General features: G+C 42.9%; 1 protein-coding gene and 1 long non-coding RNA gene across 5 annotated transcripts in view; one reads left to right on the top strand and one right to left on the bottom strand.

Annotated features, from left to right (window-relative positions):
• The window catches only part of LOC148128040 (uncharacterized), a 20197-nt gene extending 18578 nt beyond the window's left edge, over positions 1-1619 (bottom strand). Inside the window, exon 1 of the long non-coding RNA XR_015740846.1 lies at positions 1423-1619. This is a non-coding gene — a long non-coding RNA (uncharacterized LOC148128040). The remainder of the gene's footprint in view (positions 1-1422) is intronic.
• CARNS1 (carnosine synthase 1) lies at positions 476-22702 on the top strand. 4 transcript variants are annotated; one of them, XM_026707927.2, is made up of 11 exons: positions 476-728; positions 4505-4630; positions 8775-8794; positions 9185-9437; positions 10057-10146; positions 11704-12191; positions 13014-13215; positions 14159-14250; positions 14746-14977; positions 17662-17933; positions 19752-22702. In XM_026707927.2, the coding sequence occupies exons 3-11, from the start codon at positions 8792-8794 to the stop codon at positions 20982-20984; spliced, it is 2865 nt and encodes a 954-aa protein (XP_026563712.2). In that variant the 5' UTR covers positions 476-728; positions 4505-4630; positions 8775-8791; the 3' UTR covers positions 20985-22702. The 4 variants fall into 4 exon arrangements, with proteins under 4 accessions (XP_026563712.2, XP_026563713.2, XP_026563714.2 ...); XM_026707928.2 differs by having other exon boundaries at positions 4505-4640; XM_026707929.2 differs by lacking the exon at positions 4505-4630.

The following is a 22702-nucleotide window of genomic DNA, read 5'->3' as shown; positions in this document are numbered from 1 at the left end:
GAATGGAGTGAAGTCAATAGTGGTTAGTTTGAGTTTTAAAGGAGTGGGGCTTTGAGGATGTAACTACAGAGTCAGGTAGTGCATTCCAGGCATTAGAATAGGGACCTCGGAGTTCCCTAACCCTGTAAATGCTACTAACGAACACACAATCCTATTGCACCATGTGAACACCGGCCCCGCAAGTCAATCCTACTATGTTCTTGTAAAGTTATTTTCCATTCAGGAGTATGACAGCCCACGGATAAAATACTGTTCTTCAGCCTGTATCTCCTTCCCGATGGCAGGAAAGTAACGAAATGCTGACCAGGGTGTGTAATAGTAATAATAGTAACATGCACAGAAAGGGAACCCGCAGCTTCATTCCTTCCAGTTAAGAGGGAATTCTGACCTTTCACATCACCCCCCCCACTCCCCACAACCCGCGAGAATAGGAGGGTTCCCTTCCCCTCGCCGCCTGCTTTTCCACTGCTGGCAGCCGTCCCATTGCGCGCTCGCTCCCTAACCCCGGGATCGCGTTTCGTCTCTGGTCTCGGCAAGCGCCCGCCTGTTTTGCTCCGATGCTTGCTAAAGTGCCGCTCTTCATTGGGTCTCTGCCTCGCCCGTCTCTCTATAAAGCCTGCCTGCCTGCTTGCCTGGATCCGCGGTCATTCTGGGCTCTCTTTCCACCCGCTCTCGCCAGTGGACCGGATCGTGCGGTTTGGCCTTAGCATCCTTCCTTTATTTTCCAGGTAATCCGGGCTGGAGAAGGCTGGAGGAGTAGGAATAGGAGGGGAGGGGGAGGTTTTTTTTTTTCCTCCCGTTTCAGCATTTCCTGCCCGGCTCGAGGAGCCGGAGCGGGGACGCCGCTGCTTCTCACGGATGTGAACGCTGAAGTACCGAAGAAAAGGGGCGCGACGGTGATGATGGGCGGAGGGGGGGGGGACCGCCGGCCGCGTGGTCGCCCGCGCTTGGAAAAACGATTAATGTGTGCTTGGTCGGGGTGGTGGGTGGAGAGCCGCACGTTTCGTCTCGAGGTTGCAAGCGAAGCTCTCCTTTCTGAGGAGAGCTTGACCCGGATTCGTTTGCGACCTGCTGATAGGCGCGCCTGCGAATTGCTACCGAGGGTCTCAGGCGAGGCTGGAGGGGACGGGCAGCTTATCCCTTAACCGCTTCCCTTCGTCGCGGCTGGGGCTATGTAGGGGATATGGTCACCTTTGAGAGGTGGGTGGCAGCTCTGACCCTGCCTGCTGTTGGGGGCAGGGAAAAGTGGGGGGGGAATCGATCAAGATGCCTGCGGGGACCCTGTTTCGCTTCAACTCCGCCCCCGGAGCTCCCGCTCTGCCCCCACCCCCCTTCGCCGGGAAATAAAGGCGCCAAGTTCCATCCGGGAAAAGAATGGATAAAGCTGTATCTCTCTCCTGACCTGACCAGGATCCTGCTTACCATTACTTTGCCGTAGAAGGATCCCCAGTCCGAAACCATCTTCGTGGCTCTTTAAATTGGAGTAGCTGAGCGAGCCTCGCCGCACACTTCTGGATCGACCCTCTTTGGCCTTTGCTCGGACTGGAGCCCCACTCCTCCCGCGCACGAACAGGCTCGGAAAGAAAGATACGGGGAGAATCCACAGAAATACTGCTCCTTCCTCCTTGACTAAAAAGAGGAGCGCTGGGGAAACAGCAAAGAGCTAGATCTTAATTGGGTTTCTACATTGTTGTGGGTGCTCCATCACTGCAGGTTTTCAAGAAGAGATTGGTTCGAAATGGCATACGGTCTTCTGCTTGAACAAGAGGTTGGACTAGAAGACCTTCAAGGTCCCTTCCAACCCTGTTATTCTACATTCTAATTAAAAGCTGTGGTTTGCTTGGTCTTTGGCAAAGGAAGTGGCTACACACAAAGGCTTTACCCTCCATGTCAGGACTTCCCAGGCAGGATAATGGATTAGACTAAGCAAGGGGCTTCCAACCATTTCCCAGCCACCCAAACCTGTTAGTTCAAAACAAAACAAAATTCCAAGATCCACTATATGAGAGGCAAAGCCCCATGAACGAAAAATTTGGAATGAAATACAGTGTGCGTCTATTGTAATTTATTAATGCAGATATTAAACTTATTCAAATTTCACAGAAATAGATTCCTCAATTGCAATATGCTTGGCTTTTTCTGTTTTCACCAGTTTCTGCACTGTTTGTACCAGTCTATACTAACTACCCATATGTGGAAAAATACTCAAATTATATAAATACTTGTTAGGCCGAGTAAAAAAAAAATAGACATAATATTGTATATTTTGTGGGGATATAGCTCTTTGCGGGGGTGGGGTATGATAGTTTCATATGGTGAGACTGAACAGTTATCCAGGGAAATCACCATTTGGGGTGCCTGTTAGAACAGTGGTCCCCAACTTTTCCAGCTTGGCAGCCCCGAAAGAAGAAGAGGAGATGGTTCTGTGTAAGTAGTTGGCACGTGTGCACCCGAGTTCCATTTGTGAGTGCAGTGGGTACATGAGCCCGCTGCTCACACAAATGGAGCTTCACGTGTGGGTGCAAGCACCCACTGCTTGCATGGCCTACCACTCACGTGGACAGGTTCTGAACAGGTGGGCCACGGCCTGGGGGTTAGGGACTCCTGTCTTAGAATGAATGACTGAGGAATGCTGATGAGCTGATGTAGATAATAATGACATGCAGCATAACAATTGCAGAGAAAAATAACAGATTAGGATGGTGAAATTAAATTGGATTTTTTTTCCCCATTGTGCATGCCAGGCAAGAGCCACTTAAGCCTCTCCCTACCTCCTGCCTGCCTACTTTTGCAAATGCAATGCTAACACATGCTTACTCTGGAGAAAGTCTCATTCCAGAAGGATCTGAGGCACACATGCTCTGCAGCCAAGCTATGAAATCCTAAAGTTCTTTTTTTTTTTTATTCCAATACAGCTTATCCTTAAATAGGTGTGCAATGGATGCTGCCTTGAAGTCACAAACATACATACAGGTAGTGCTCAACTTACAACCGATCATTTAGTGACCATTTGAAATTATAACGGCACTGAAAAAAAGGCCTTATTTCACACTTAAGGCCATTGTAGCATCCCCATGGTCATGAGATTTCCATTCGGATGCTTGACAACTGACTCACATTTATAACAGTTGCAGAGTCCCGGAGTCATATGATCCTCTTTTGTGACCTTCTGACAAGCAGAGTCAGTGGGGAAACCAGGTTCGCTTAACAAGCGTGTGACTAATTTAATAACTGCAGTGATTCATTTAACAAATGTGGCAAAAAAAGTTGTAAAATGGAGCAAAACTCACTTAACACATTTCTCAATTAACAACATAAATTTTGGGCATGATTGTGATCGTAAGTTGAGGACTATCTGTATACACAAACATTAGTCTGCAATATAAAAGGTACATTTTCAGGAATGTACAGAACTTTTGGTTTTGACCTTTTTAAAATCATTCTGCCTCCCTTTAGTGCATGTTAGGACACAGTAACAATCACAAGGGGAAAAGCATTTTTGGCATTGAAGAGGGAAGGACTGCTAACCCTTCAAGGTTGTCCAAACAAGAAACCCTACGAGAAGTACTAGCTTTATCTTTATTGTAAGGTTACACTAACAGAATCTTGCAATCCTGAAAGTATTTTTCTCCCCACTTTTCTCTTTATTCTTGAGAACTCTAGGGAGGGTCACTGCTCAAACACTTCCCATTCTGGCTCAGCTTCTGTGGACAGAGGTATCTTTGGCATGGCAGTTTTCTAGACTGTGTCTCTTCTCCTACCCCCATCCCCCCAAGGTCATTCCCACGTACCATTATAGGGACTTGTTGAGGTAATTCCCCGTTAGGAGAATGAGCGCATACAGGGAGACGTATTTGAGAGAAGTGTTTGAATAATACACACACAGCACACAGATACACTGTACAGTAAATTTAGGTTTTTACTTCCAGAAACGTTAAGCAAAGTCCAAAATAAGCAATCCAAAGTCATTCACAGGTAAATCGGTCAGTTTTTCAATCCAGGGATAATCCAAATACCAAAGTCCAGTGTCAAAAAACAGTTCAGTATTAGGACTCATCTGGCTATCACTCTTGTGCTGCAGTCTAACTCCCCCAATGGATTTCCACTTCACTCTGGTTTCAACTGCCCTTTAGAAAACATGGCCGGGGGAATTGAGCATGTGACCGCTTAACTAACATAAAGTATGTTATAAATATTAAAGTTGCTGGATTACTTAGACAAAACCCTGCTTTAATCATTTCAGATTTCATGCTTGTAAACTCTGATCATTATGAAATAATAATTAAAAAAAGTTATGACAATATTAGCCAAGGATTTCAACAATAGCACTCCTGGTTGAAAGTTTTGTGAAGTTGGGATCTAGGAACAGAAGCTAGAAAATATGTGTGCCAAATCTTTATCCAGAGCAGGGAACACTTTGTTAGAAGTGCTATCCAAGTGTGAGTACTTTGTTTGATTAGATCAAAAAACGAGGACTTGAAATAGACTTCTATGCCCTTTCTAGGTTCCACCTTAGGATAAATGACAGTGCAAGGAAGGATCAAAGAATCGAAAGAACTGCCAGTGGATCGATGCTGAGCTCTTGAGCTACAATTGGCTGAATAGATTTGTTCTCACTCTATCCAAGGAGGTATAAAAGGGTGTGTGTGCTGTTCCACTATACTTTCGCTTGCTGTAATGGCCGCCTCTCTTCATATCACACACTGCTCTAACCAGAGGCTCTTGGTGATTAGTGACATTATTTCAAAATCCGTTTTTCCAGATATTTAATTATGGAAAATGGAACTATTTAATTTAGTTCCATCCAGATATATGGAACAAAAAATGGATGAAAAGTTAAAGTTAAGCATTCCAGGCTAAAATAAATGCAGTGGCTTGGGGTGGTAGCACTTTTTCCTGCATGCTAGTTCAGCTGCCCTTTGTCCTCAAAAAGGAAAGGAGGCTGTTGGAACAGATTAGACTGGAATTAAGATATTTTATTCTGGGACAAAAGTGAGACCAGCTCCTGCAATTCATATCACAAATAGACACGCCCAAGCTTTATTTAAATGATTGTGGTGCCCCTGTGTCCAAATTGTGTACAGGTGGCTACTTTAATTTTAATTATCAATGTGGTTATTACAGCTAGTCCTTAGGTTATGACAGCAGTTGGGGCCTCTAAGCCAATGTCATTAAGTGATGCAGTCATAAAGCATGCTATCACATGACCACATTATTTAGAGAGAGAACTCTCAGCAGTCTCGGTTACCATTTTAACCCTGGATCATGTGGGTCATTAAGTGAAGACCTCATAACCTCTGTGAGGGAGGAAACAGGCACAGAAGAGATTATCAATAGAAATCACTTGTTTCTTCCCCTCTGCAGAGTGGAGGAATTGAAGGGCATACAAGAGAATCAACAGGCACAGATTGCAAGAGAATGGAGAATACACTGGGCTGTTTGCATAGCTTGCTCACAATCCCAGCCTTGAGTGCCAGTGCACTGCTTTCAATGTATATTCCTAATTGTGTGCCTGCTTATTCTCTTGAAACCTTTTCCTCTCCAATGGATGTAAATAAAAACATTAATTCCCTTCTTGCCAATTATCCCAGCACCAAAGAGAGCATTTCAAAGGGTTGAGGGAGTGGGGAAAACGAAAACATAGTCATGGTCACAGGACATCTCACTTAGTGGCTGCTTTCTTTTTTTTTAATTTTGAAAAGCTTTTATTGAAATTAAAATATTAAAATACAAATATATCTATGAAAAGAAAATAAGTTGGTACAATTTACCATCGTTCTCTGACAGTACAAAAGACAAAGCTGCTGGTCCCAGTTGTGGTCACTAAATGAGGATTACCTGTATAACCAAATATTAGATTGATGGAATAGTTACTATTAGACTGAAAGATGTCAGCTTTCCAGTGGTTATTTAAATAAACTCAATGAATTGACATTTGGAAGCTCAAGTGTCTAATGAGCCTAATCTCTAGCAGTTGAACTACTCTATTTCTTAGTTTCCTAAGCAGAAAATGTAGGATACACAGGCTGCTATTTAATTATTGATTAAAATGTATTGTATGCATTACCTCAGTCTAGGTGCTAGGGGTATACATTACCAATTGAAAAGAGTAAGAGGATTTTGTTTGTCCCATGGACAGCTCTGGAAAGACTAGTATGATATAATATTGCAGAATGGCATATTGCTAGAACTGGAGAAAATGGCAGGTAAAAATGGAGTTGAAGTCTGCAATCTTGTTTATAGAAATTAATTCCAATTTTTGATTGGGTAAATGGATTGTGTTTTGTAAATAGATTTTAAGTTGTGAATTTCATTGGGGATACGCAGTTGGAAGTTTGGAACAGTTAAGCAGAACTGAATTTTTTTAACACAAAGGAAAACTGAAATTTACAAAACATTCATATTCATGCACAACATTAGATAGAAATGCTCTGGGAGCCATCAGATTCTTGCTGCATAAAGAAGCACATTTCCTTTATTAGTGGGGTCCTACTCGGACCTTCTCAGTAACTGCTGACAGCTTTGTTGCACCGAAAGCTGCACTTTGGGATGGTCATAATCACAGCATTTCCCAGTTTCTCTATTTGGAAGCATGCAGGAAGATACAGGTAGATACAAATCTTCAGACAAAAGACCTACAATTTCTTGACATTTGTGGCGGGGGAAACATGATTAATGCCATTTCTAGCATTTTGATGTGCAAAAGGCTACAAGAATTCAAAATGCCACAAGACCAATGCTTACATCATGGGTAGCAATAAATTTACCATATAATTTTTAAAAGTTTTGGAGTTTCAGGTACTTCAGTATTGACATTTTATTATACTATTGTTACTATAAATGACAATAATTGGTGCATCTTTCCGCCAATCCTTTTCAGTAGATCTATTAATCTGGCGAGGCCAGCTAGACCCACTGATGCAGTCAATAAGAGCCTTGCTTCAGAGCTTGCCAAAGAGACTAAGCATATGCTGAATTATCTAAGTTTAATTCTATCATTTACTTTGCTTATTCATGTTTTAATATATTGTTTTGATACAATGTTATTTATACAGCATTAATCAAAGTTTATTGATGCTTTATTGTTTATATAACTTAGACTATTGGAAATAAAGAAAAGAAGAGAAGTATTTTATCAATATTCATTATAATTTAGGATGTCAATATTATAAGCATAAGATTTTTTTAAATCCAAAACTGAATATACCATCAGGGGAATGTGTGTATTCCTGTGTCTATGAGTAAAGCATTCCAACAAAAGGATTTAAGCAAATCAAAATTAACAAGCCTTAAGATGCCAAAAAATAAAAGAAAGAAAGGGGAAAAAGTGTGGCTTGGAGTTCTCTCTTTTTATACTATACACCTGCTAATTTACATTGTAGAAATGTAGGCCCTCTTAGAAGCCAGATTGTAAGTGATGCTCATGATGTACTGTATACATGAGAACATTCTTGCTTAAATGATTTAGTATTCTTGCTTAAATCTTCATATAGTTGGAAATGTATCTTTCTTCCAATGTTGGGTAAAATTCATTCTTGTTGGTTTCTCTTCAGATCATATAAATCTTTTACCTTTTACTCTGATTTATTCTCATAGAAAAACTTCAATCTGTGAATTCCCAGAGAGCTGTCTAGCAAAACATCTCTGTCTGAATACACATAGCAAGTTATTCACCTGCCACTAAAAGTCCAAGCTAGCACAGAGCTCAATGCACATATTTGTTGGAATTTTTTCTAAGTATTCTGAGCCATCTTTCCATAAGTAATGAGCGTAGACATTACTTCTCCAATGCAATATTATTGCAATCCGTATCAAATCAGGTTTTTTCCTTGCTTGGTCTCATCATTTTTGCTTTTTGGGGTGTGTGTGTGTGTGTAATATTTTGTTGTACATCTGAACATTCTCAAACGTTGCATTGTTTTGGGGGGTGGGTAGTTGGAGCTTTAAATCTCTAGTTCTGTGAGAATTCCAAATGCTGTTCTGATATCTTTGTAAGAAGGCAAGGAAAATATGGATGTAACCAATTTTAAATGAGATCAACTGACCTTGAAAATGCTATCTCCAATATTTGTCCCTTGTTTATACACATGGCAAACCCTTTTCCACAAGATCTATTTCAGCCTATTAGCCAGTCAGATCTCTTTGGTAGAATCTGGAGAGAAGTACAAAATGAGCAACAGAATGCATGCAGCATAACAATTGTTTTAAAGAAGCAGAAGATTAAACATGTCATTGTTTTCAAATGGAATAATTGGGCATGATTTCAAGATAACAGAAGAAAAATAGGTTATTTATATTTTCTGGCTAACTCACTCCAAATGATTCTGAACAGCTAAAATACAACAAAAGAAAGACAGATCATAAGCATGCAAAGGACAAAATAACAAAAGCATCCACAGGAGCCCAACCACCAAGGCCTATGAGAGCAACCAAGTTTTCACTGAAATTCACTGAACATCATTATGAGTGTCTAGAGGAACTAAATCAATCAATCAACCAATAAAGGTCAGAGTCCTATAGCTCTTGGGGAAACGCTGTTCTAGAGAGTAGCCATAGAAAACCCCAGAAAGCCAGATGTGCTCTTATTCAAGAGTTTGATGAGGGCAACTGTTTTGCCTAAGCAACTTCAAAGTCCCTTAAATTTAATTGTGTAAGGTTATGGATCAACATCCTCATCATTTAAAAAAGATTTGTGTCTGGATTTAGGGACGGGCTAAATATTTGCATCACAGGAAGTATAAAGAAATTTAATTTATTTCTTTTTTCCTTTGCAGTATCTTCATCTTGAACAATGGTAAGTTTTCATCGCATCTCTTCTTTTCCTGCCTTTCCTGGCTTGTGTGTGTGTGTGTTGCTATTTCATGCATGCGCACATATATATTCTCAAAAGACAGTATGTGTGCATATTTTTAAGAACCCCCAATATCCCACTTGAGATTATTTCTAGAGGGGATAGAAAACTGAAATGAAGTTTTGTTAACAAGTAGAAACTGATTTCTAATGGGTGGTGGCTGGTATCACCTTCCTTTTTGCACTGAAGATCTTTCTCCTCTTGAGTCCTCTATGGACCAGCACTGAGACAGGGGAAAACTCTCAAAATAAGTGTCTCTTTGTTCCTTGGATGGAATCTAAAGTGCATCTCTTTGCCTTTTTCTTGGCCTATTTCTCAATACTTTGACTGCAGTTGTCTCTGGACCAGATCCACACTGACCCACCCCAAACACCCAAGGAATTCGATTGGGCAGAACAGAGCTTTCTTCCACCATTGAGTCCACTGCGCAGTGCCCGGCACAGAGATACACTCCTGGATAGCAAAATTAGCCCTGAGGATGCACAGGCCAGGGCCTGGACAGCCTATTACTATGACTTGTTGCAATGCAGCTTACAGCAACAAGGGCTCCCAGAAACCATTGATCTCACCAAGGAGCCCCGATCAGGTGGGTGCCATGTTGTATTGGTCACATGTAGGATACATTTCAACCATGGTTGAGTGCATAATTATATTTCCTGTCACCTGATTTGCACGTATGTTTAAACCATAATGGCTTATCCTTACGTTTGCAATCAGGATGTAAAATGCAAATCTAAAAAAGATAAAAAGATTCCTTGAATGAAGCTGATGACTCATGAAGGTATTCATCTAGCTTTCTGGACAATGATAGTGAATTAAAAGAAAATCATTTACCAGAGTAGTCTATAAAATTGCCTGATAATCCTCTGTCCAAGTACTAACGAGGTTCAATGCGTTTAGTGCTTTTTTTAAAAAGTTCAACTCTGATGGGCTAGGTCTTGCCATTTACTGAAGAAAAATATACAGCATTCAGGCCTGAAAGCTGATGGAATGAATGGAATCAGAGGAAATATATAGGATAATCTGTCATCCCATGATGGAATAATCCTTGTATTTGAACAATTCATCCGCCTCTATACCTGTAAAAAAGACATTTCCAGAGATTCTGCCTTCAGAATTTAGGAGATGACTAGAATGCAAAGAAAGGGGGGGAAACCTGAGGCTTTGACGTAAATGGACCACTGATTTTGTTCTTGTCTTTTTAGGATTTGGACCCTCAGATATAACCATCTGTGTCTTGGGTTGCCCTGCTTCATATCTGTCAGTGCTTCTGGAAGGTGGCAACCAGTGTCCTGGTAAGTTCTTAGATTAGGTATTTTGCTTGACTTTAGCCTATTCTTAAGGTTTGCTCAGAAGTTCTGACCTGACCTGTATGCTCTTCCACTTGATAAATGATAATAAATTTGAAAACTCACTGTCATCAATTAATTCTCAAAATTTTGTTTCACCCCAAACATATTGTCAGAAATGAGCTCTGTTCAGGGCTCTTCAAGCTAGTGCCTTCCCATGTGCCAGAAGTGCCAGAGGATATATGCCACTTCCTTGTCAAGGATGCCTTTGAAAATCAGCTGTGATCTTCTAAGGTGATAAACAGTAGCATCTTCTTTATCATATGATAATTCCAATTCTGAAGATGCTAATCGTTTTTTTTTTCTTTTTCTGTTCAATCATGTCAGATCCTTGGAGACTGCCTGAAAAGAGAGGTTAAATGGAAGAGTTTTTGAACATCAGTGACAATTAAACTAGATATTGGAGATTTTGGAGAACCAGCTTTTTCTTCTCCCTCTATTTCCCCTTCAACACTTTTGGGGTCCATCAATTTGTCTTCTCCTTCCACGATAGTCCAAGCAGCATAACTAATGATCAGTGTTGAGGAGAGCTGTTATCCAATAATGATTGAGAGCTACAATTTCCCATTCTTTGCCTATGCAGTGACTTTTATCTCAGTGTTGTCAAACAGCCAACATTCCCCTTCATTTGAGTAAGGATTGTCTTTTTGAGTTGGGAGTTGGGAGGCAAACCAAAGACTCCCAACAAGGGAGTTGAGCTGCTTCCCAGGCAAAGAGAAATGAGCTGGCAACTCCCAAGACATTTTTGCTTGTTGATTTTTTTAATGTTGTCTTATCCCAACTTCCTTTCAAAAACAAACAAGCACATCCTTTCCAACAAACAAAATGCAAATATAAAACAAGCAGACACAAAGTAGGAAGCTATCTACACAAAGACCTATCTATACACCTTTAATTATAAATGTGTTGCTTATACCTTTGGGGAATTAAATGTTGGCAGCTTTAAAAATTAGCTTTCAGAATGCCTTCTGCATATAGCAATAGGTGTTGGATATAACAGGACAGGGCTTGTACTCTCCTTCAAAGTGTAGGATGACATTTTCCTACAATGTTTTCCCTTTCATAAACTTTTAAAGGCTGTCACCCAACTGAATAACCCATTGTAATAGAATGACTAGCTAAAACACATAATGACAATGTGCTAATCATATCCTGAGAGACTATTCTATTTTCCTTGTTCAATCTCACTAGGTTCAGTGGTGTCATGTGGGAAATATGTCAGAATAGCACATTACAGAAACAGGAAGGCAATTTGCTAGTTCCAGAGCCATTGTCAGAGCCAGCAATCAGAGTGCTGGTGGTACAGAATACATTTTTTACTATTTTGAATGGCCTGGGAACTGACAAACTGCCTTGCTGTTTTTTTGTTATGTTACTGGTTATTATGATGCAAATGTTGTATAGGCAATTCTATACGTTTTGGTTTATTTAATTTTTCACAACAGCCTTACTTTCTCAGAAATATTCACAGGGATGGATTTCCCGCCTTCTCATCTCTCCTAGGTAACATGCTGCTGTGCTTGTCACCAGCCTGGCTCTCCAAGGTTCCCTCAGAAACTCATCCTGGCGAGTCATCTTTATATGTGCTGAAGGCAGTGACATTTGAGCTTGGTGGCCGCACAATGCTGGAAGAATTTTCTTCCCCACGTCGGGTCAGCTACTTCACAGGGAGCTTTGGGCCCTGCAAGTTGCAGGGCCAGTCAGCAGCAGAATTGGCCCGAGATCTTGATTGCCCCACCGGAGGTTCGGGAGAGTTGACTCGCCTGCTAGAGGACAAGTTGCTGACCCGGCAGCTCATGGATCAGAAGGGAGAAGTAGCTGTGCCCCCCACCTTGGCCTTCACCTTCAAGCGCCCAATGCTCCTGCGCAATGAGACAGAAGAGCAACGCATCCACGTGGTTGAATTGGGTGGCCGGGAAGGACAAGACAACCTTCTGCAGGAGGAAATTACAGCCTTCTTGCAAGGTGGTGCAATGGAGTTCTACAAACAGGTAAGAGGTACTGAGCTGAACTGAACTGAGGGGCTGCCACAAAGAAGAGGGCGGCGTCCTGTTTTCCAAAGCACCAGAAGAGCAAGACAAGAAGCAATGGATAGAAACTAGTCAAGGAGAGAACCAGCCTAGAACTAAAGAGACATTTCTTGACAGAACAATTAACCAATGGAAGGGCTTGCCTTCAGAAGTTATGGGTGCTCCATCACTGGAGGCTTTTAAGAAGAAACAGGACAGTCATTTTTTTCTGAAATGGTATAACGCAGGGGTCCCCAACCACTGGTCCCCGGACCGGTACCGGTCCGTGGATCATTTTTTACCGGGCCGCAAAGCTTGGGCACCGCCATCTTATTTCGACAGCGCTTCTGGGTTTTTGGTTGCTTCCGGGTTTTTGGTTGGAAAGTGCTTCCGGTTTTTCAGTTGGAAAGCGGCGTTTGGGTGCTCGCCCCTTAGATTTGTCAAAGGGGGGGGCGGCTTCGAACAAAGAGTCGTCCCGATGGCGGTGGAGTCTCACGTTACTCAGGTACCGGTCCGTGGAAGAATAAATAATCGTGAAACCGGTCCCTGGATCAAAAAAGGTTGGGGGCCACTGGTATAACGTCTCCTGCAGTGGGTTGGACTAGAAGACCTCCAAGGTCCCTTCCAACGCTGTTATCCTCTTATTAGAAAGCAAGACAGATAGGAGGTGAAGGCAAGGGCATTATAAAGCAAAGAGCACTGCAATTCTTTCCATCCAGATAATAACACAGCATGAGCATTGGAAATACAGAATTTTGGGGAAAGAGCTAGATGCTACAGGTATTCTACTTTCTACTTTCATAGGTGGTGGTGAAGCCCTCAGGCTGGCGCTGCAATGGAGCCCAAGCGGTATCATTTCATGACAAGTCAGAACATGGATGCATTCTGCAGGTGGTCCTTTCCTTGCTGGAGACTCTAGAGGAAGATGAGAGCATTTTGCTGGAGCCTTTCATCCCTACTGCTCACATCATCCAATCTGGGCCTTTAGTTACCAACAACTCTTCAGGTAAGGAATAGCTTTTGATTACTTCCCGTTATGTCACAAAGCTAATTATCTTCCAGCTCAGTGCCTGTAACATACAGGTAGTCCTCGACTTACAGTAGTTCACTTAGTGACCATCCGAAGTTACAATGGCACTGAAAAAAGTGACATGATCATTTTTCACAGTTATAACCATTGCAATCCTTGGTCACCTGATTTACATTTGGAAGCTTGACAACTGATTCACATTTATCGCGGTTGCTGTGTCCTGGGCCCATGTAACCATCTTATGCCACATTCTGACAAGCAAAGTCAATGGGGAAGCCAGATTCACTTAACAACCGTGTTACTAATTTAACAACTGCAGTGACTCACTTAACAACTGTGGCAAGAAAGGTCATAAAATGGGGCAAAACTCACTTGACAAATTTCTCACTTAGCAACATAGATTTTGGGCTCAATTGCGCTCATGCGTTGAGGATTACCTGTATAGCTTAATCTACCTTTCTACCTCCTATATATGCTGGAATACAACTCCCAGACTACCTATAGAAACAACTGGGAATTCTAGGATTTGTAAGTCTTTCTTATCTAAAGTTACCAGCACAATGAAGACTCAGTTATTCCATAAACGATTCTCTCTTCTACTTGCTTTACTTCATTTTGTTAGCATCTCTTGCATGTAGCAGGCCTTGAGCATTTTGGAAGAGAGGCTTTGTGGTGATGATTTGTAGTGTGGTAGGACCTGCACAGCACACAGTACTAGTAGCGATTGTAAGGTTCATAACTTCAGATCCACCATTCTCCAAAAATTACTTGACTGATAGCACTCCAGAGTAATATAAGCTTTTCACTGGGCCTACCTTGTCCTTTTCATTTTCTTCTATATATTCAGCTCCTATGAATTTGTCTTTCTGACACCTTCCATTTCTTTTTTCCTATTTCTCTTTCTTCTTTACATCTCCAGTTCCAGGCAACATATCTCTGCAGCGTAACCTGGCAATCCGAATATGTGCTATGGTATGCCGGTCCCGAAAAGACCAGCCTCTGCTAAGCAAGGTAAAGGGACCTCTGTGCCCAAATGAGATGAAAAGAAAACCAGGAACATATTATTGGTTAAAAAGAAAAAGAAGAAGAAGAAGCATACAGACAGCAGAAGAGCCATATGCAGTGCAAGAGATGATTAGCATATCCACACCAGTTTTGGCGTACCACTTTGTACTTTTCTACAGAATAGTATAAAAATCATTGAGCTTTCAATTATTGGTGCTTAAAAATGCAGCAAATCTTATATGTCAAAATAATGTCTCATTTTGAAATAAGCTAAGTTACATAATTAGTCATCAGATTGGCAATATTTACCCTCCTACTGGGCAGCAGGAGGGCAAATCTGATCTCATAAATCAAACAAAACTGGATATCTTTCTGTATTGTGTAGCAATAGTCATAATCCCACAAAGTGAACCCAACCCTTAAGAGTGTTTGAATGGAGATGTTAAGACAAATTGTCAACAATAGTTCAAAAAGGATCTGAAACCTTTTGATTCTTTTCAGGTAATATGTGGTGTAGGTCCAGCAAATAAGCCACTGAAGCACCAGACCACAGTGCCTCAGAGTCTGGAAAGCAGCCTACAGCACTGGGGACTAAAAGATGAGGTCCAAATTGCTGCAATCCACGCCCAGATTAAGAAAAAAGCAGAGACTGCCATGAAAGCCTTCATGGATATGGAGGCTAGTCTATCAGTCGAGCAGAAAGGTGGTCGCCGAGCACAAACTGACATTATTGGTAAGCTTGCAGCACCAGTCATTATATCTTATTGTTTATAAGATATTGTGGGGTATTGCGCTTGATTGCACAATGAAACTGGGGCTGTCAGAGCAGCTGAACTACCGTTTTAGCAAAGCATGGGGCAGTAGTGTGAAGTGGCTTTACTGATTATAGTAACAGGACCAAGTGGCATCCCAGAGCATTAGAGAAATTCCTTCCCAGGTTCCCTGTTCTAGAAATAGGCTTCAACAATGTCTATTTTTATGTTTATGTTAGCAGCTGCTTGCCTGACAGTAAGACTAACCAGCATGATAGTCTCTAATAAAAAAGAAAAGCATTGCATGGTATTTCCTTTACATTAAACCACCGCTGCCTGCCTTCCTGGAAGAGAGGCAAATTAAGGTCTTCAAACCACATAGCATTGATCTGGATTGGTTTATTTTTTGGAGCATGTCAATTGGTCCTAGCCTCTGAGGATATACTTGAGCAATAGGTTCTTGCGCTATTTTTCCCTTAAAAACAACCAAGAAAAACAACCAAACTAGGTTGCCACCAGTGAATTAAACTTGATAGCACCAGGTCACTTCATCTGAAATTCACAAGTCTGATTTTTCGTGCTAAATTATCTGTTTTCCATGTTACTACTATGTACTACTGAACAAACTTGTCCCAGCCTCCTTAAATATTATTGACTACAGCGTCTTTGCCTCACACAATCTCAACTACCGCTTGATAACAAAAATAGGGAAACAGAAACACACTTTTGCTTTGCTATTCTTTTCATTGTTCTTTTCCCCCCCAGTTGCATGACTAATGTGACTGTTTGTGGTGAAAGAGAATTAGTGATGAGAGGCTTGGAATGTGAGGCATTCCAAGGCATTTTTTGTTCATGTTAGAACTGTATATTGGGGTAGGAGTAGAATAGGCATGAAAGAAGTGAAAGAAGTGAAAATAAAAAATACTAGTGTTTTTTTTTACTATGATGATTATTAGTATTTTCAGATATTTTATAAAGTGGTGTTATTTGTTTAAACTTTGATATGGTTGTATTGTTATCTCTGTACCAAAAAAAAGTCAGAGTTCATTGTTGTTATATTAGTTTGATGCATAATTTTTCCTCGTTTTTAATTTGTTATGTTATTCCCCTTTCCTTTTCCTTTTATGCTAATTTGTATTTTAATATCTGATGTTGAAATGTAACCAAGATACTATTTAAAAAAGAAATGAAATTAAAGGTAGAATGATGTTCTGTGATGAATTGTTAGTGATCTCTGTGGGGCCAAGACGGGGGAATGCCCAGTTTTTCTTGTTCCATTAGCAGCTTTTAGTGCCATCAAGGTATCCTTCTGTGGGGATTAGGGGCGGGAGAAAATGGTTCCCCCACTTCTAAATGGTTCTCCTCCTTTCTCTGTGGTTGATTCCAGTTGGCAGTGAAGGGTGAGCAAGAGATCAGTCTCAAGATCATTGAAAGGTGGAGTGCTTCAAGTCTCAATGCTCTCACTCCCTTTTTAAATAGCTATATGAGGCTGCTTGGTGAGGTCATCCAATTTGTAGTTAGACTATATGCTAATGATACTTCCTTATATATCCTGATCCCAAGCTGACCAGGTGATTCTGAGATGTCTGAAAGGAACAGAAGCTAACCGTGATAAGAATGACTGGCTGTGGGTGTTTGGAATATTCGGGTCTTGAGATGGTCCATTTTTAATCCTAAATAGAGCTGTACTTCCCCCTTCAGACTACGGTATAATTTGAGGGTCTCCTTGCACTCATAACTTCTTGCTCTTAGAGCAGGTGGCAGCCATGATTAGGAATGCCTTTGCTCTAATTCATTTTGTGTGCCAGTTGACTTCATTCCTGAACTGGGAGACTCTAAGGATAGTTACCCATGCTTTGGTCACTGCATGTTTGGATTATTGCAATGCCCTATGCAGGAGGCTGCCCTTCTAGACCAATGAGAAGCTGCGGCTGGTTCAGACTGCAGCATGTTGGCCATTATGGACATGCCTTGGTGAGCTGCTTTAGTTTCCAGTATGCTTCCAGTAAGTCCCTCATGATATTATAAACCCTATCTGTCCCCCATATGATTAGGCAGACTCACCATGCTCTAGGTCCATTGATTAAACACTGTCACCTGACGGAGCCATCAAGCAAGCATTCTTTGTCTTAGTGCCTCTAGAGCATTGTTTCTCACCCTTGGAAACAGGAGTGGGTTTCTACCGGTTCCGTCCACCTCTGTAGAACCAGTAGCTCTGAAGAGCAGCAGACATAGTACCGGTTCTGTCTGATGTTTTTGCCCACCCGCTCATCCAGGCTCTTACCTGACCTTTATTTCCTGATTTTTCAACTTCAGCTGCCAAACGAGGCACAGCTGCAGTTAAAAAAACAAGAAAAGGGGGCTGTTTCAAAGGCTGCTTCTCAGCAGGCAGTGGGCAAGGAAGCTCGTAAATCCTAAACCGGTAGTTAACCCTGTCGTATCCCACCCCTGCTTGGAAACCTTAAGATATGTGGACTTCAACTTCCAGAATTCCCTCTCCAGCATTCTGCTGTACCAAAGAGATGCTTTTGTTTCTTTTCTCTTGTGTTTTGTACTAGATCTAGGATCAAAGGCCTCTGCGGCCTTTCTATGGGTGTTCAGCAAGGCCTTGTTACAAATGTCCTCTTTTTTTTTTCTTTTTTCTTTTGGCATCTTCTTTTCACAGGGGTGGATTTTCTTCTGAGCTCAAAGGACCAGGTGTTGCAATTGGTAGCCCTGGAGATGAACTCACAGCTGTGCCTGGAGACTTGCTCAGCCCTTGAATCCATGGGCCGGATGGTGGGGGCCACAGGAAGCGAGACGGCGCGCACCTTGGTGGAGACAATGCTGCACCGTGCACAATGCCACCTGATGGAGGGCAAGCATGTGCTAGTGATTGGGGCCGGCGGATTCAGCAAAAAGTTCGTCTGGGAGGCTGCCAGGGACTACGGGCTAAAAGTAAGATGCGGAAACACAGACCTGTGCAGCCCTTCCAAGCTGCAGGATGGACTAGCTAGAGCAGCACCACCCCAGAGCCCCTGTCCGTATCCCATCAATGTCATGGGCATCACCTAAACAGAGAGGGGAGTAAACCACAGACCCACGTTACCCACCAGAAGGGCTTCCTCATTTCACTTTTGCCCGTAAAGCTGAGGAGTTGGCCTGCCCCATTTCCAGCCTTGCCACCTCTCAGGAGTACTTCAAGTGGGGCATTGGAGGGCCCAACCCAGAAGCAAGGTCCTGTTGGAAGAGTCACTGGGGATGGAAACAAGTTCTGCGGACTTCAGAGCTCCTTCCACCATTTCCTGTCTCCATGTAATAATGTTAGGATGCAGATATGGGGCAGGACAGATGAGCTAGCTGTGGAGATTGTGGATCCCCCCTTTTCTCAAGGACTCTCCATTCCCGTTGTTATTTTGGCATTGTTCCTAGTCTTCACTAGCAGCATAAGAGGCAAAACCTGAAACTTTCTTTCATCACTGAGAATTCCCAGAACCACAGGCAGGCCTGCCCCCATCCTTCTAAATATCTTTTCCCTGATTTTTCCACATTCAGGATATAAGTATTGTTCCCTACAGTCTTATCAGAGACTGGTGTCTTCCACCTGTAGAAGAGGTAGAAAGGCAGTGCAGTACTGTTACTGTGCCAAGAAGAAGCCATCTTGGGTTTGCTAGTCTCAAAGCTCTTCTTTCCGAGACCTACTTACCACTCGTGCAACTAACAGCCTGATTAGAACCAGAAAGAAGGTCCCTCCAAATGAGTTGGATGTGGTATCGAAATTAGATGAGGGGATGCATATAATAGGTCGGGGTGGGAAGAGGACTGGAATGAAACGAAAACTAACGGCAAGAGTAGAAGGATGCAGACAACTCAGCCAGAGCCAGATTTAGCCTCCGAAAGCTCATTCCATTGTCCCTGAAGGTTTCAAGTGCTTCAATGTCAGCTTATTCCTCTGCGACTGAAGGATGAGTTTGCCCCTCTTGGAGCCTTGATCCATTCTCCAGTTCAGACCCTGAATTGAGCACAATGGCTACATGTGCCACAGTCTTATATCCACCCCTGCAGCCTTCAAAGTGGGGACAGTCAATACCTTATGCTTTATCCAAGTCCCACCTGGGAAGATGGCTTGGCTCTGAAGTTCTCCAGAGGCTTCACAGCCTCCGTGTCCCTGGACTTCACTGCTAAAAAGGCCCTGCAGTGAAAGAGATAGTGTTGGCCCATTCCCCACGCCCTTGCTCTTAACTCATAAAACCCAACTCTGACACTTCCCTGATCTAACCAGAGTCTAGCTAAAGAGTGGAAAACGAAAATGTGATTCCCTTGTTCACACAGCCCTTCCCATGCAAGCAACAGGGTCATCTTTGATTTCTCAAGACTGCGAAGGCTTTTTAGCCAGCCTGCCTACCAACATGGCTATTGCCTCAGCATTAATGCCTCCTCCTCCTCCTCCCAAACCTAGAGGACAATGGAGCTCTTCCTTCTAAGCCCTGCTGCTGCAGAAACGGGGATCTAGAGAAAGCTCAGAAAGCTCAACCAGCTTGATGGAATGAATGGTCAGTGGATTGGGGGAAGCCTCTGCCTATTGAATAGTGCCTTCTTCTAAAGGGACTCCTGTATTGTCCCTGACCCCAAGGAGTTGGCCTTCTCTGATATTGTCTGTAGTGATGCATCTCTGATTTTTTCCCCCTCCTTCTCTGCATCTCTGCCTTCCCCTCTTCCCCACCCTGTTCCCGCTCCCCTTTCCTTCTCTTTCTCTCTCCTCTTTCCCATCCCCAGATCCACCTGGTGGAGACCGATCCCAACCATTTTGCCTCCCAGCTGGTGCACACCTTCATCCACTATGACACCACAGACCACACCAGGGATGAAGAGCATGCCCGGAAACTGCTGGGGCTTATTCAGGAGAGGGGGCTGCGTCTGGATGGCTGCCTGTCCTACTGGGATGACTGTATGGTCTTGACAGCGCTGATATGTGAAGGGCTGGGTCTGCGCTGCAGCTCCTCCATGGCCATGCGGGTGGCCAAGCAGAAAAGCCGCACTCACCAGCACTTGTTGCGGAGGTGCAAGGAGGGGTCCCGCTGGTCCTCCGCAGCACTCTATGCTGTGCCATGCTGCCACCTGGAGAGCCACGCTGATGTGGAGCGAGCTGCCGGCCACATCAATTTCCCAGGTGTCATGAAGCTCGAGTATGGGGCCGGGGCGGTAGGGGTGAAGCTGGTAGAAGATGCCCAGCAATGTCACCTGCACTTTGACAAGATCACACAAGACCTGAAGGACGACTCCGATTATTTCGGCATTGGGTTGGGTTGGGGCAATAACATGCTATTGATGGAGTATGTCTCAGGCACTGAGCATGACGTGGATCTGGTGATATATGAGGGACGGATGCTGGGGGCGTTTGTGTCTGATAATGGGCCCACCAGGGTGCCCAACTTTACAGAGACGGCAGCTTGCATGCCCACTTGCCTGCCCCCCGAGAGTGAATCACAACTTATCCACGCTGCTTATCAATGCTGCCTGGGTTGTGGTCTCACTGATGGTGTCTTCAATGTGGAGCTCAAGTTGACAGCTGCCGGCCCCAAACTTATTGAAATCAATCCTCGCATGGGTGGCTTCTACCTCCGCGATTGGATTCGGGAGATCTATGGAGTAGACATCATGCTAGCTTCTGTCATGGTTGCCTGTGGAGTGGCCCCAGTCCTGCCCACCCCCTCCCGTCCCCGTACAAACCTAGTGGGGGTGATGTGCTTAGTGTCACAGCATCTCCAGGCTCTCAAGTCCACAGCTAGCCTAGAGATACTTCAGGCCCTACATGAGCGTGGTGTCATCCGCCTCAACCTGCTTGATGATGAGATCGTGTCTAAAGAATATGAGGAGCCTTATTGCAACGTGGCTTGTGCCAGTTCTAGTCGCCAGGAGGCCTGTGTCAAGCTACTAGGCATCTGCCAGGTGCTGGGCATTGACTCCCTGCATTACCCTGTGGCTTACTTCCTCTCTCACTTCAAATAGCCTTGGAGATTCAGCTCCCTCAGGTTGGAGCTGAACTTGCATGTGTGTGAGAAAGAGAGTGTGTGGGTGGGGGTGGGAGAGAGACTTGTCTATTCCTTCTAAATTACCCCTTCCTTTTTCCTAAGTTTTCACCACTGGAGTTTGCGTGACACAAATTTCCTACTTACTATTCTTTTTTGGAGCCATCTCTGGGAAGTGCTCACACCTAGAAAGAGCTCACTTCTTTTAGGAAAGGATTCTAATAACTTTGAAATCCTACCCTTCTACCCTCTGTGTGAGGATATTTTCTATTTGATTTGTGTTTCTGATTAATTTTCTGGGTCCCAGCCCCTGGTTTTTAAATTACTCATGCACCAGACCATAGATAATGCAAAATTCCAGGCTCTTCACTTTCTCTTTTTTATACAGAAAAAGGGGAAGTTCCTTTAAGATAGCCCTGGAGAGAGAGCCGTTTGCATACTTCCAGAATCAATGGAAGAAGAAGCTTGGGTCCAAATTTTAAAGCAGGGGTGTCAAACTGGCGGCCCATGGGTCAAATGCGTCACATGCAGGCCACGCCCACCCTGGCTCCGCAAAAGCAGAAAACATTGCAATATGTCGCGATACGTCATGTGACGCGAGTTTGACTCCCGTGCTTTAGAGTCCATACCGTCCAGCATATTTCAACAGCAATATACTTCAATAAATGAGCAAGAGTATTTCTGAAAGCACAGTTTTTCCTGAAAGGAGCCATTGTATGCAAACTCCATCCAGATACTGGTGAGCATCTAAACACCAAATCAACCCACTTTTAAAAAAGGACCATTTGCAAACATACCTTAACAGATGTTTAGCAATAGTATGTAAGATTCAACAAAATCCACTGGCTAAAACTTGTAAACCTTGCAAATAATAGTTTAGTGCCTTCTGATCCTTTTTAGCAGCTAACAAGGACAATTCTAGAATCAAACAACCATAAAATAATGAGGGCAACACAACATCCTGTGAGATATATATATATATATAATTATATATTATATATATAATATTATATAATTTGTGCTTGTAAGAGTAACATCTAGAAATTTCTCCTTACCTCTGTAATGTGCCAAGAATTCCACAAAAGAATATGACTAACAATATTTCCAAGCACATGACAATATTATAACATTTTCCAGTGAACGATTGCACCCCTAACTTCAAATAATCTACCTTCCAATGGAACTCCAATGTCCTTAAGGTCCTACAATACCAAGCAGCCATAATGCTAGCATTACAGAGTTTCTGCAGTAACAAGCCACAATTTTGCTACCAATCTGAATTTGAACACTATGCTTTTGTGCATAGTCCAAACATCCCAAAATATGTAATACTCCTTTAATACATTAATAATACACTTTAGCATACTTCTAACCAGCATAAAAAGCAATGTGAAAAAAAGTGTAAATCTGCAACTGAAAAGTATTTCTGTCTTTTTCATGGGTTTTTTACCATGTTCACGACAAATAGAAACTCAGTTGGCAACTGATTTGCCTGAGAAAATATTGAGAACTTGTGAGATTTAAATAACTAAAGAATTGGGAACTGGGAGCTTTAAGGTAGTCAGAGTTGGTTATCAGTGGGAGCATTAGTTAAGCATGTCCTCTTAACTGGTTGGTGACTACCTGCCTATTTTCCCATAACTTCTGTAATCAAGCAGGTATAATAGTTCCTCCCCAATAAAATGCCATGCAAAAATA

Source organism: Pseudonaja textilis, chromosome 1 (genome assembly GCF_049901715.1).
Source record: "Pseudonaja textilis isolate UNSWEBS1 chromosome 1, rPseTex1.2, whole genome shotgun sequence".
NCBI lineage: Eukaryota > Metazoa > Chordata > Lepidosauria > Squamata > Elapidae > Pseudonaja > Pseudonaja textilis.
Note: the sequence above shows the minus strand (reverse complement) of the source record. Positions and strands in the feature narration are given on the sequence as shown.

Coding starts and splice junctions, on each gene's coding strand:
- CARNS1 (XM_026707929.2), top strand. Junction 10,147..11,703: donor AGGTGGCAACCAGTGTCCTG/GTAAGTTCTTAG, acceptor CATCTCTCCTAG/GTAACATGCTGCTGTGCTTG. Junction 17,934..19,751: donor CCAGGGACTACGGGCTAAAA/GTAAGATGCGGA, acceptor TCCCATCCCCAG/ATCCACCTGGTGGAGACCGA.